General features: G+C 51.9%; 1 protein-coding gene across 32 annotated transcripts in view; it reads left to right on the forward strand.

Annotated features, from left to right (window-relative positions):
- ABLIM2 (actin binding LIM protein family member 2) overlaps positions 1-14218 on the forward strand; it is a 200200-nt gene that overhangs the window by 173736 nt on the left and 12246 nt on the right. For 20 of the 32 annotated variants that reach the window (XR_004437783.1, XM_033213643.1, XM_033213626.1 and 17 more), the window contains 3 exons: positions 5331-5385; positions 6662-6669; positions 6872-6952. Coding sequence is in view for 31 of the 32 variants with exons in the window: in XM_033213643.1 (XP_033069534.1) it covers positions 5331-5385; positions 6662-6669; positions 6872-6952 (144 nt within the window). In the remaining variant the exon portion in view is untranslated. The remainder of the gene's footprint in view (positions 1-5330; positions 5386-6661; positions 6670-6871; positions 6953-14218) is intronic. The other 12 variants (XM_033213646.1, XM_033213636.1, XM_033213648.1 and 9 more) reach the window with 1 other exon arrangement.

Raw genomic sequence — 14218 nt, forward strand, 5'->3', positions numbered from 1 at the left:
GGATTTTCACATGTTCAGAAAATATTTATTAAAATGTTTATGCATGTGACTACAAGACAGGCATTAACAAATTTAAAAAGTTTGGTATTTCCAAACTGTAATGCTGCAAAGAACACATGCGTTAGCATCAGACAGCCCTGGGTTCAAATCACAGCTCTGTTTTTGGGCAAGTTACTTAAATTTTCTGAGTCTCTATTTGCTAGTCTTTTTTTTTTTTTTTTTTTTTTTTTGAGACAGAGTCTCGCTCTGTCGCCCAGGCTGGAATGCAGTGGCCAGATCTCAGCTCACTGCAAGCTCTGCCTCCCGGGTTCCCGCTATTCTCCTGCCTCAGCCTCCCGAGTAGCTGGGACTGCAGGCGCCCGCCACCTCGCCCGGCTAGTTTTTTGTATTTTTCAGTAGAGACGGGGTTTCACCGTGTTAGCCAGGATGGTCTCGATCTCCTGACCTCGTGATCCACCCGTCTCGGCCTCCCAAAGTGCTGGGATTACAGGCTTGAGCCACCATGCCCGGCCTATTTTCTAGTCTTTAAAAAATTATCCTTACTTCTTGAGGTTTTTTTTGAGGACAAATAATGTTATAGTTGTGAAATTTTTTATAAGCTCCGTAGCATGGTTCCCACATAAGTAACTTTAAAAAGCAATTCCTACTCTGTCTTGCTTCCACTAGCTGCTGAGTAAAGTAACACATTCCAATGTGAGCTTTAGCAAGAAAAGAAGGGTGACCGGTGGCAAATGGCCATAATCTCAATTCCAATTAGCAATTTCAGTATAATTTTTGGAAAATAAAACACATGGGCTCAAATATTTACAGTCCCATGTATTTGCCATTGATCTCAGGCAAGTTGCTTCGTCTCTCTCAGGCTCATCTGTAAAATGACAGAGCTCACCTCCTGGAGTTGCCGCAAAGGTTAGAGAACGTGTGTGCAGAGCCACAGGCACATAAGAAGTGCTAAACAGCCTGGGTGCGGTGGCTAAACCTGGAATCCCAGCACTTTGGGAGGCCAAGGCAGGCAGATCACCTGAGGTCAGGAGTTCGAGACCAGCCTGGCCAACATGGTGAAACCCCCGTCTCTACTAAAAATACAAAAATTAGCTAGGCGTGGTGGTGCGTGCCTATAATCCCAGCTACTCGGGAGGCTGAGGTGGAGAATCGCTTGAACCCAGGAGACGGAGGTTGCAGTGAGCCGAGATCACGCCACTGCACTCCAGCCTGGGTGACAGAGCGAGACTCTGGCTCAAAAATAAAATAAAAATAAGTAGTAAGGTCGGGCGCGGTGGTTCAAGCCCGTAATCCCAGCACTTTGGGAGGCCGAGAAGGGCGGATCACGAGGTCAGGAGATCGAGACCATCCTGGCTAACAAGGTGAAACCCCGTCTCTACTAAAAAAAATACAAAAAACTAGCCGGGCGAGGTGGCGGGCGCCTGTAGTCCCAGCTACTCGGGAGGCTGAGGCAGGAGAGTGGCGTGAACCCGGGAGGCGGAGCTTGCAGTGAGCTGAGATCCGGCCACTGCACTCCAGCCTGGGCGACAGAGCGAGACTCCGTCTCAAAAAAAAAATAAAAATAAAAAAATGAGTGGTAAACAAATGGGACAGGTAAATCATGTGTTGCTTTTAAAATCCCCGGTGCTGCCACTGAGCGGCGTAGGGGAGTCAGCCAGGAATATACCTGGTGGTGCTGCCTTTGTGGTGCCCTCTGGCCACTTAGCTCTCCTGCTGGTCCACACATAAAGGCAGTAACTCAAGACCCCTTGCACCTGAAAGGCCTTGCACACCCCATCCCCACTTTGCACTTACAAGACCAGAAGTAGACCCCACTTTCCCTGCTCTAGACCTAAAAAGTATTCCCCCTCCTCCACCTGGTAGATGCCTCATCTCTGCCGTAGAGTCTCCACCTTATCTCAGAGGCTGGAAGACCAAAGGAAGCTGGTTTTGCTGCTGGAGAGTTTCCAACCGTCCAAGGTGAAAGTGGTGCCCTGTGAGTTTTGGAAGCCCATTATGCAGAGCAGCGGGCACTAGGGGGCAGCATTTCTCTTTCACATCAGACATGCCAGGCGGCAAAAGCAGGTTGCTTTGCTTTATGCTAGAGGTTCCCTGACCAGAACAGGCACCTGGGGTGCTAGTCTGAGTCTAAGAAAATGTATTAAAACATTGTTCTTGAGTGGAGATGGTGGCTTACATCTGTAATCCCAGTGCTTTGGGAGGCTGAGGCAGGAGGATTGCTTGAGGCCAAGAGTTTGAGACCAGCCTGGGCAGCAGAGCAAGACCCCATCTCTACAGTTTTGTTTTTTTTTAATTAGCCAGGTATGGCCAGGTAGGATGGCTCACACCTGTAATTCCAGTGCTTTGGGAGGCTGAGGTGGGCAGATAGCTTGAAACCGGGGGCTTAATACCAGCCAGGGCAACAAAGGGAGACTCCATCTCTACCAAAAAAAAATACAAAAATTAGCCAAGTGTGATGGTGCGCGCCTGTAGTCCCACCTGCTCAGAAGGCTAAGGTGGGAGGATTGCCCAGGAAGTGGAGGTTGCAGTGAGCTGTGATCGTGCCACTGCACTCCAGTCTGGGTGACAGAGCCAAACTCTGTCTCTTAAAATTAAAAATTTTAAAATGGTTGCATGGCCAGGTGCAGTGGCTTATGCCTGTAATTCCAGCACTTTGGGAGGCCAAGGCGGGCAGATCACCTGAGGTCAGGAGTTCAAGACCAGCTTGGCCAACATGTGAAACCCCATCTCTACTAAAAATACAAAAATTATCTGGCCGTGGTGGCGGATGCCTGTAATTCCAGCTACTCAGGAGGCTGAGACAGGAGAATCGCTTGAACCCGGGAGGTGGAGGTTGCATTGAGCCAAGATCGCGCCATTGCACACCAGCCTGGGTGACAGAGCGAGGCTCTGTCTCGAAGAAAAAAAGAAATTATTTGTGAATACTCCTAAAGGGAAGAGTTATTTTGTGAAGTGGTGGTGAGAGGACCCTGGCTCAGGGTCCAGGCCCAGAACTAGGGTGAGGGAGCAAAGCACTAAAGAAAAAATGCAGTCAGCCAGGCGCGGTGGCTCAAGCCTGTAATCCCAGCACTTTGGGAGGCCGAGATGGGTGGATCACAAGGTCAGGAGATCGAGACCATCCTGGCTAACACGGTGAAACCCTGTCTCTACTAAAAAATACAAAAAACTGCCGGGCACGGTGGCTCAAGCCTGTAATCCCAGCACTTTGGGAGGCCGAGACGGGCGGATCACGAGGTCAGGAGATCGAGACCATCCTGGCTAACATGCTGAAACCCCGTCTCTACTAAAAATACAAAAAACTAGCCGGGCGAGGCAGCGGGCGCCTGTAGTCCCAGCTACTCGGGAGGCTGAGGCAGGAGAATGGCTTCAACCCGGGAGGCGGAGCTTGCAGTGAGCTGAGATCCGGCCACTGCACTCCAGCGCGGGCGACAGAGCGAGACTCCGTCTCAAAAAAAAAAAAAAAAAAAAAATACAAAAAACTAGCCGGGCGAGGTGACGGGCGCCTGTAGTCCCAGCTACTCGGGAGGTTGAGGCAGGAGAATGGTGTAAACCCGGGAGGCAGAGCTTGCAGTGAGCTGAGATCCGGTCTCTGCACTCCAGCCCGGGCGACAGAGCAAGACTCTCTCTCAAAAAAAAAAAAAAGAAAAGAAAAAAAGAAAAAATACAGTCAAGATAAGTCAGATTTTAATGCAATATTTTTAGAAATCCAAATTAATGCAAAAAAATTCATGATAAACAAAATACCAAAAATGTAAATAGAGACTGGTTCCAGTCCTCTACCTGGTGCTTACCCAACTCGTGAGCCTGACCCTAGCCCTCTGACTCCAGCTCTGCGTCAGGAAGAAGGTCCGGCTTCCCTCGGAGCCTCTGTTTTCTTGTTTCTGATGAAGGGCTTCGGACTCGGTGCTCTCTGAGGTCTTCCTGCTCTCATGCTCTGTAGGTTATAACCGGCTCCTCACTGAACGCCTACTGCAAAGCTCCCGTTGAAAACACTTTCCCCTGTAACAGACCCGCTGGGCTGAGCGTACCATCTCTCCTTTGGCTGCAGAACTCTCCCCGCTGAAATGTGATCCCTTTACCCAGTTTCAGCAGCGCTGGCGGACAGCCCTGACCCCGTTTGAGACCCCATTCCAGGTGCTGGGGAACGGAGTGTGAAAAAGACATTTTCTTCAACAGGCTCCGTCCACTGGGGGCAGCCAAGGCACAACCACGACAGAGCGTGGCTCAGGGTTCATAGCGCAAACCCCAGGTGCCAGCGAGGTGCAGGAGGTGGGCAGGGGCAGGACTGACAGACCCCTGCGAGGTCTCAACGCATGCTTTAGAGGGTGGGGAACCCTCCAGAGAGGTTTGCAGGATGTGTCGATGATGCTTCCAGGTGGACAGAAGGGAAAGAGTTCCAGACACTAATGGTTGCAGTGGACTGAAATGGCAGAGTTTGCTGATGAATGCCACGAGCACCTGAGACAGGTGCAGGAGCTCTCGGGCCCATCACCCCTCAGAGTGTCACCCTTAGTCATTGTCATAGGCACCGCCACCTTGTATGGGGGCTTACAACATGCCGGGTCACGTGCCAGGGGCCTTACAGACAGGGGCTCCTTTAACCTTTGAAACAGTCACGCACACAGCTGCCGTGAGTACCACGGTTTCCAGGGAGGTAGGAGCCCCCTCGTTTTGGAACATTGGGGGTGGATGGACTTTGACTCACACACAGCCGCGTGCGTCCATGTAGCTCTAAGAATACCCTAGGAGTTCCACGATCGTGCCCAGTGCCAGAAGACGGCAGCCAGTCTTCCCCCTTTGCCATCTTGCAGGAAACAGAGGGCCCCCGGCGGACCCTGGGGCTCCCCGAGCACCTGGGACAGCACTTTCTAGGTGCTGTGCTCAGGAGCCCACTGTGTGGAGGGGACAGATCACCAATGGGGAACCACAGAGCACCATGCCTAGCGCAGCGTGCACAAAGAAGTGGTGCTGAGCCCCCCGCTGTGATCCATGCCAGCTGCAAAGCGGGGAACCCAGGCACCTGGGAGCAGCTTTCAAACGGGGTTGGAGCCATCCACACAGGAAGGGTCTGTGGAGCCGCCCAGGCGGTGGGCATCCTATGAGCAAGAAAGCTGGCCAGTCTCACAGGCGCAGCATCCTAGATTCTCCTCTTCCTGAGCCACCATCGCTGTCCTTCTGTCACCTACGCCCCACCTCTGTGCTCAGGACACCCTACTCCCCAGTCAGTGTGAGGACCGCGGCCTCCAAGAGGCAACATCTCCTTTTCCCCGCCCACCCACACGCCCTCGTGCCGCCTGTCTCTTGCCGCCCAACCTCTCTTTCTCTTCCAGAATGCCAATCTGGCCCCCTGTGGAGCAGACCCGGATGCCAGCTGGGGCATGCGAGGTACACGGAGCGGGGACCCTGTGGGTCTCTGGCTGGGGCAGGGGTCGCTAACACATTCCACAAGTCTCCTTCTGAAACCACCCCGTCCACAGCCTGCAGAAATCTGCCGGGCAGGACCACCTCAGGGGAGGGCCTACTGCTTTCCCTGCCTCTCCCGGCCGAGAGTCAGTTCCATTACGAGCTAGCTTTACCTGCGATGCTCCCTCTCTCCCATCCGTGGCCACGGTGGCCCTGTCCTGCATTGTGTGGCAGCTGTGTCACTTGGGGAAGCAAAGTCACAGGCACGAGGCGTCCAGGGTCTGAGCGGAACGGCGCTGGGCCAAACCCTGCCTGCGTCTTGCTCGCCGGGTGGCTCCTGGCTTGCAGAGTGAGTCTCTGGGTTCAGCAGGGCTGCTAGGAGGTTTGTGTTACCAGAGCGGCCACCTGGTCCTGTGGCAGGTGCCTGGCAGAAGGCACTGCTTACCTCCTGGTCACCTTCTGTCCCCGAGAGTGGCAGGGGAGCCTTGCTCTGCTGGGCTGGGTTGCCTGGGGACGGAGAGCATCAGTGCGCCACAGCCTGCTCCCTCTAAGTGGCCTTCGGTCCCCGGGGCCTCGGAGCTGGCAGATCCAGAACCACACGGGGCATGTGGGAAAACTCAGGGACCGACTCCCGACACGGGGTCTCCCTTCTGAGACTGACTTGAGGACCAGGTTCTGTAGATAACTGCTTTCTGTGGGTTCTGTGTGCATGGAGGCCCTACGATTCCATACTGTTTCATTTTTGTGATAAGACGCTTTCAGTCTGGAAGTAAGACATTAGGGAGCAGAGCTGAACAGTTTGAAAAGGATAAAATATAGAGTTAATAAGGTAAGATAGTGAGAGATGGGAGAGACTCAGACTGTAGCAAGATGTCAGTCTCCACAACACCCCGTAAAAGTTTCCCCGGATATGCCCACTGCCCAGGAAGTAAACTGAGGCTGGCATCTTTCTCAGGGTGGCCCAGACCACCAGAGAGACAGCGTCACAGCTGAAAAGCACAGTGCCGCCCTCTGGCTACCAGCCTGGCCTCCAGCCTGACCATGCCTCCTGTTCCGGTTTCCTAGGGGAGGCCCTCAGAGCCCTTCCGCCTACAGCTCTGAGATTAGGGCCCCAGTGCAGGCTGCTCGGGGACCGTGCATGGCCCAGCTGACTGCAGGGGGGAGACGGGAGTACCCCAGGGTGGGGATTGCACTCACCTTGGACGACGTCTCGCACTTTCTAAACCATCTCGTGGTCTCCACTCTCTCTCTCTTACAGAATACAAGGTAAGCGGGGCCGCTCCCACACTGACCTCCGTGCCGCGCCGCACCTGCCCAGGTTAAAAGTCCTTTCTGTTGTGCTTTCCCTATGAAATGTGTGTGTCAGGTGCAGACGCAAGTATGTATTCTCGGTGGCCTTCTGCTCAGATTTTTGGTGCCAGCACACACTTGCTTCGTGAGGTGACCCTGTGGTTTCCTCCCCCAACAGATCTATCCGTATGACTCCCTCATTGTCACAAACCGAATTCGCGTGAAACTGCCCAAGGACGTGGACCGGACGAGACTGGAGGTAAGCGGGGGGGACTGCCGGGGCAGGAGACTCATTTCTCGTGTGACAGTCTCCGCAAATGCCTCCTCTGTGGTGTCAAGGTCATTGCCACCGTGGGGGACAGTGCAGAGCCTTGCCGTGACGCAGAGTCAGGGGCCCACATTGCCTCAGAGGCCAAACGATATGGTGATGTTCTCCAACCTTGACGATTTTGCAAAGAAGACCACCTTGGTTGCAGATGGGGCAGGGAAGGCTTTGTAAGAATAATGAGCTCTGGGCTGGGCACGGTGGCTTAAGCCTATAGTCCCAGCACTTTGGGAGGCCAAGGTGGGAAGATCACTGGAGGTCAGGAGTTCGAGACCAGCCTGGCCAACATGGTGAAACCCCATCTCTACTGAAAATACAAAACTTAGCCGGGCATGGTGGTGGGTGCCTGTTATCCCAGCTACTTGGATGCTGAGGCGGGAGAATCACTTGAACCTGGGAGGCGGAGGTTGCAGTGAGCCAACGTGGTGCCACTCCACTCCAGCCTGGGCAACAGAGAGACTCGGTCTCAAAAAAAAAAAAAAAAAGAAGAAGAAGAAGAAGCTCTGCAGTAGGGGCCTGTTCTCTCCTACTGAGGTTGAGTAAACTGCCCCAGCTTCCCACCCAACCACACTTACACCCATCTAAAATAACCGGACATATGCAGAAAGCAAGTGTATGTTTCAAAACCCCAGCAAGATGTTGGCACAGAATAGGTGTTTGAATCAGATCTGTTGACTGAGAGAACTGACTTAGTTGAGTAGCTACTATGTGCCCAAAGTGGCATGTGCAATCCTCCATTACTCCTCACAAGCGCCCTATGGTGTCCCAGCATCCAGCCAGGGAGTTTCACCTCCTGAGCCCCATCGTGAATGTGCTGCTGCCTTTTAGTAGACTCTCTTGCTAGAGTGAAGGGTCTTGAGGCTCCCGAAGGAAAGGGGACACCCAGCCCCATCTGAGCCCCAAGGCTGGAGAGTGTGTATGACCCCATGTGCACAGGGCCAGCTGCCAGGCCATGTCCCAGCTGCCCGGCCATGCCCCAGCTGCCCACCAGGCAGTGGCTCAGTCCACTTCTGGGGAGGGAGTTAGAGGGGCATGGATGCAGCTGAGGGGCAGTGGCTCAGTCCGCTGCTGGGGAAGGAGTTGGAGGGGCGTGGATGCAGCTGAGGGGCAGTGGCTCAGTCCGCTGCTGGGGAGGGAGTTGGAGGGGCGTGGATGCAGCTGAGGGGCAGTGGCTCAGTCCGCTGCTGGGGAGGGAGTTGGAGGGGCGTGGATGCAGCTGAGGGGCAGTGGCTCAGTCCGGTGCTGGGGAGGGAGTTGGAGGGGCGTGGATGCAGCTGAAGGGCAGTGGCTCAGTCTGCTGCTGGGGAGGGAGTTGGAGGGGCGTGGATGCAGCTGAGGGGCACTCATCAGTGCCCTAGTCCTGGTGCCAGACAGGGGAGTAGGTGCCAGGCTGCTCCTCAGAGCGGGAAGTCTGGAAAGGCATTCCAGACCCAGGGTAGCCCCTGAGCAAAGGCTGGCAGGGAGCGGGTGCTACACGCTGTGTCCCCAGATAGGAAGTACATCCTTACCAGGAACGCTGAGCAGGCACCCACTGCCCTGCACTAGCTGGCTGGGTGCTCTTGAGCTGTAATTTCTGCACCTCTAAGATGAAGATATTGATTGCACTTGACTGAGCTGCTCTGCAGACGGGAGGCTGCAGAAAGCCCCTTGCCCAGGGCCTGGAAAATAGCATTCCCTCGGTACAGGGCTAGTGGCAGTGAGGGAGAGGACCAGGTCACTGGTGTGACTGTAGCGCTGGGGGTGGGTGCATCCATTTTGACCTGTTTGTTGCAAATGATAGGAACTTGACCCAAAGTGACTTAAGCAGAGAAGGAATTTACTGTGTCCATGAGAAGAGTCAAACTGTAAAATACATCAAGAGGTTTCGTCTGAGCCAAATGTGAGTGACCACCCGAGAGGTACAGTCTTGAGAGCTCCTGAGAACATGTGCCCACGGTGGTTGGGTTACAGCTTGGTTTATATGTGTCAGGGAGATAGAAGACATCAGTCAATACATGTCAGGTACACATTGGTTCGGTCTGGAAAGGTGGGACAGCTCAAGGTGGGGGCTTACAGGTCATAGGTGGATTCAAAGATTTTCTGATTGGCCCTTGGTTGAAAGAGTTATTATCTCAAGACCTGGAATCAATAAAAAGGAACATCTGGGTTAAGATAAGGGGTTGTGGAGACCACGGTTCTTATTACATAAAAGAAGTCTCATAAGTGGCCATCCTTAGAGACAATAGATGACAAATGTTTCCTATTCAGACTTTTAAAAGGTCCTAGACTCTCGGCTAATCTCTTCAGGATCAGAAAAAGACCTAGAAAGGGAAAGGGATTCTGGAATGTACATTTCCCCGACATGAGACAGCTTTGCAGAGTCATTTTGTTTTTACTTTGAGACAGAGTCTTACTCTGTCGCTCAGACTGGAGTGCAGTGGCACAATCTCGGCTCATTGCAAACTCCACCTCCCAGACTCAAGTGATTCTTCTGCCTCAGCCTCCTGAGTAACTGGGACTACAGGCACCTGCCACCATGCCTGGCTAATTTTTTTATATTTTGTAGAGACGAGGTTTCACCATGTTGGCCAGTCTGGTCTCAAACTCCCAACCTCAGGTAATCTGCCCGCCTCTGCCTCCCAAAGTGCTGGGGTCACAGGTGTGAGCCACCATGCCTGGCCTGCAGAGCCATTTTAAAATATGCCAAAAAATATCTAGTTCAGGGTAAACTATTTGTGTTTCTTTTAGGGCCTGCTCTCTGTCATGTGATGCTCTACTAGAGTCAGCCTGGAATTTGGTATCTTATTGCTAGTTTTAAGATCTCTGTTTTAATGTTAATGTTATCAGTTGTGCCTGAATTCTGAAGGGAGGAGGGTAGAATGAGACATGTCTGACTCGCCCCCTCTTCCCTTCATGGCCTGAACTAGGGTTTTAGGTTTCTTTGAAATCCCCTTGGCAGAGAAGAGGGGTTCATTCCTCCTCAATCATCAGCTGGCTGCAGGGCTTAGAATTAATTTTTGGCTTACAGTTGACTCTCATGACTGAATGTCTCCTTCAGGTGTGGCTTAATCAAGGGCTCAATTATGTCTCCAGCACCCAGTTTCTTTCTTTCTATCTTTTGACTGTGCTCTTTCTGTGCTGGCTTTATAGATAGACTTTTACCTCACCTCTCTCAGGCTCTAAATCTGCAGGGAAGAGATTTCTTTCTTCCCACATCTTTCTCTCAGCAGTCCCAGAAAAAGCCCCATCTCTGCCCCTGAGTAGGTAATATGACCACCCTTTGATCAGCCAATTTGGCCCAAGGAATAAAACGCCCCAATTGGCCAGGCTTAGCCATAGGCCCATGCCGGGAGCTAACAGGGCTGCTGACATCCCCTGAGCTGGGTGGCGTATGTAACACTCCATCTTAGATAATGTGATAGTCATTCACATAGAAGTGAAGTCTTCCACAGCGAGAGGAAAGAAGGAAGTGAATCTGCAATGAAGATGAATGGTGAAGAGGAAAGGGGTCTTCCCTGGTGCCCTTTGGTCGTTTACAGCATTTTACAAAACGATGTAGGTAAGGAAAAAGACTAATCTGTAATCAGAGAAACAAAGGTGACAGCTGCTTAGGTTACCGCTGCCTGTCACATGACTGAGGTCTTGTAATCATATTGTCTTAAGGCTCAAAATATGTTAAATTTCCAACAGCTTAGATTTTGAACAGCAACTTGTTTTCACATTCCTAAAGATGGGGAAGAGAATGCCGGGCCACAGGCAGTGATTGTCTGCCTGTGGGAGGGTGGGAGATGGGGCTGAGGAGGAGGGAGAAGCCACAGGGCAAACCCTTGACTGCCTAGGCCAGTCAGTGCGGTCAGTCCTCCAGGGTGTGCCGAGCACCCAGATGCGTAGGGATCGTGCTAGCAAAGGAACCACAGAGCCAGATAGCACAAGGCCATTTGCGGGGGTGCGGGGGGAGCTGGCAGCTTGTGGGACATTTGAACTTTACTGCACAGAAGAGGAAAGGCCACCCAAAAGTTCTGATGTGTTAGGATGTGCGTGGGTCATCAGTAGATGTCATGTGTGTCCGTGTGAAGAGACCACCAAAGAGGCTTTGTGTGAGCAACATGGCTGTTTATTTCACCTGGGTGCTGGCGGGCTGAGTCCGAAAAGAGAGTCAGCAAAGGGAGATAAGGGTGGGCCCATTTTATAGGATTTGGGTAGGTAAAGGAAAATTTCAGTCAAAGGGGGCTTGTTCTCTGGCGGGCAGGAGTGGGGGTCACAGGGTGCTCAGTGGGGGAGCTTTTTGAGCCAGGATGAACCAGGAAAAGGAATTTCACAAGATAATGTCATCGCTTAAGGCAAGGACCGGCCATTTTTACGTCTTTTGTGATGGAATGTCATCAGTTAAGGCGGGGCAGGGCATTTGCACTTCTTTTGTGATTCTTCAGTTACTTCAGGCCATCTGGGCGTATATGTGCAAGTCACAAGGGATGCGATGGCTTGGCTTGGACTCAGAGGCCTGACAGTAGGAGGAAGCCAGGCGGCAGGAGCCGGCTAGGAAGCTGGCATGTAGGTCCAGGCAGCGCCAGGAGGGTGGAGAAGCCCAGCATCTGTGCTGAGTGAGTGCGCAGGTGAGGCTGCGAATCCAGTGTCACCCACCTCACACTCAGGAGGCGCCCCTGCTATCTCATCCTTGAGATGTCTCTTGGGTGGCCTCTGCCTACCGTCACATGTGACCATCCCCCAGTGGCCAGAGAAGGCACCTCATACTGAACTCCAACACCGCTAGCAGCCTGCAGGGATGCATTCTTCAGCTCCTGTTTGTTTCCTTGTGAGTTGCATGGTCAGGTCCCGTCCCAAGCATAAATACTACTGACCATTGTGAAATGGGCGTCTCCAGTGGGGTGGGTGGTTCACCCGTTCAGGAACTGCCAGACAAAGGGCACGTCCCCTCTGGGGACTGTCTCATGGTGCTGGAGTTAATTGCTCTCACCACAAGAGGTGAGCTCAGCCAGCATGTCTGGCAGCTCCCGGCCAGCAGCAGCGTGGAACCAGGGGTCTGTTGGGACTTGCTGCAACCCTCTTGGGACTGTAGTGTGCTTGACAGGACTTCTATTTAACTTTTCTTTGGTAATAATACAACATGAAAATTGTAAAATACACGTGGCTAACATTTGTAAATGTATCCTTTTAAAACACCCTCTGACACCTGGGTAATGGTTTTAATCACTCAGATTTCCGAGAACACACACAAGGGTGCGACCGTAGTCCTCCCTCCTCGGGATCAGCCAAGCCAGGAGGCAACTGGAAATATTACCACATATGGGGAATGTCCCTCATTCTTCAGCAGCGGCTGCCTGCCTGCCTGCCTGCCTCGGGCTGGGAGTGGGATGTGAGCCAGAGGGGGCTCAGGAGGGGCCACCTCCCAGCAGGAGAGAAAGGGACCCTTGGTGTTTTTCTTTCGGAGGAAAGAGCTTTATTTTTAATATAAAAACTATTCTTAACTGTCATAAAAGTCCAGAAAAATACAAAGAAGGACATAAACCGCTTAAGGAATTCCCCCACCCAGGCACAGCTGATAACTCAGTGGGAGACATGCCTCTGGAAATCTCTTTTGCACATCATCTCAGAGCTAACTGAATCCTATTTTGGATCAAGAGGGCTCATACTGTATATCCAGGTTTGACATCCTGCTTTTTGCTTTCAAATTTAACATAGATATTTCTAGGCCAGTCAGTGACGATCTGCCCCACCTTTTATTTATTTATTTTTATTTATTTTTTGAGACAGAGTCTCCCTTGGTCTCCCAGGCTGGAGTGCAGTGGTGCAATCCCAGCTCACTACAGCCTCCACCTCCTGGGTTCAAGCAATTCTCTTGCCTCAACCTCCTGAGTAGCTGGGACTACAGGTGCCCACCACCACACCCGGCTAATTTTTTGTGTTTTTAATAGAGATGAATTTTCACCATGTTGGCCAGCCTGGTCTCAAACTCCCGACCTCAGGTGATCCGCCCACTTCAGCCTCCCAAAGTGCTAGGATTACAGGCGTGAACCACCACACCAGCCTGCCCTACCTTATAAATGGCCATGTGGTGGCCCACTGGGAATGTGGTTCCCACAGGGGACGTGTGTGTACCTGTGTGCTTTCATATGTGTGTGTGTCTATATGTGTGAGCATGTGTGTTTACATGTGTGTATATGTGCATATACATGTGGGTATGTGTGTGCACACATGTGTGTGTATTCGTCCATTTTCACACTGCTATAGAGAAATATCCGAGACTGGGTAATTTATAAAAGAAAGAGGCTTAATTCACTCGCAGTTCTGCACACCTGGGGAGGCCTCAGGAAACTTACAGTCATGATGGAAGGGGAAGCAAGGCACGTCTTGCATGGTGGCAGGAGAGAAAGAGAGTGCAAAGGAGGAACTGTCAAACACTTACAAAACCATCAGATCTCGTGAGAACTCACTCACTCTCATGAGAACAGCATGGGGGAAACTACCGCCAGGACCCAGTCACCTCCCACCCGTCCCTCCCTCCACATGTGGGGATTATGGGGATTCTAATTTCAGATGAGATTTGGGTGAGGACACAGCCAAACTATATCAGTGTGTGTATATACACATGCCTGTGTGTATGTATGTATGTTGATATGTGTGTATGTGTGTGTATAAGGGTGTGTATACATGTATGTGTGTATATGTGTATGTTTATGTATGCATGTACACGTGTGTGCATGTGTGTATATGTGTGTATACATGCGTATGCATATATGTGTATACGTGTGTGTGTGTATGCATGTGGATATGCGTGTGTGTGTGCGTGTGTGCATGCACGTGTGTGTGTGTGCATGTGTTGTGTGAGTAAGATGAGGGATGGCAGGTAGGAAATGAATTCCAGAAAGAACAAAGTACATGTGCAAAGGACTTGGGACAGGAGGGAGCCATGGCTGCTGGAAGAAGTATACGAAAGCTGTGTCTGGACCTGAACCCTGATAGACCCTGCAGGGCCCTGGACCATGTTAAGCAGTTTTTTTTTTTTAGCCTAAGAGCAATGGCATTTATGACTAGGTGTGCAATTGAAAACAACCCCTGTGGCTACATGGTGAAGCCCAGATTGGCTACGTAGAGGCAGGGAGACTGTTTCAGGGCAATTTGGGTCTGGGCAAAACATGATGGCATCTTCGACACTGGTTGTGGACTGATGAGTGTGAGAAGTGGATGGATGCAGGTGATCTG

Source organism: Trachypithecus francoisi, unplaced genomic scaffold (genome assembly GCF_009764315.1).
Source record: "Trachypithecus francoisi isolate TF-2019V2 unplaced genomic scaffold, Tfra_2.0 Lachesis_group1, whole genome shotgun sequence".
Lineage (NCBI taxonomy): Eukaryota > Metazoa > Chordata > Mammalia > Primates > Cercopithecidae > Trachypithecus > Trachypithecus francoisi.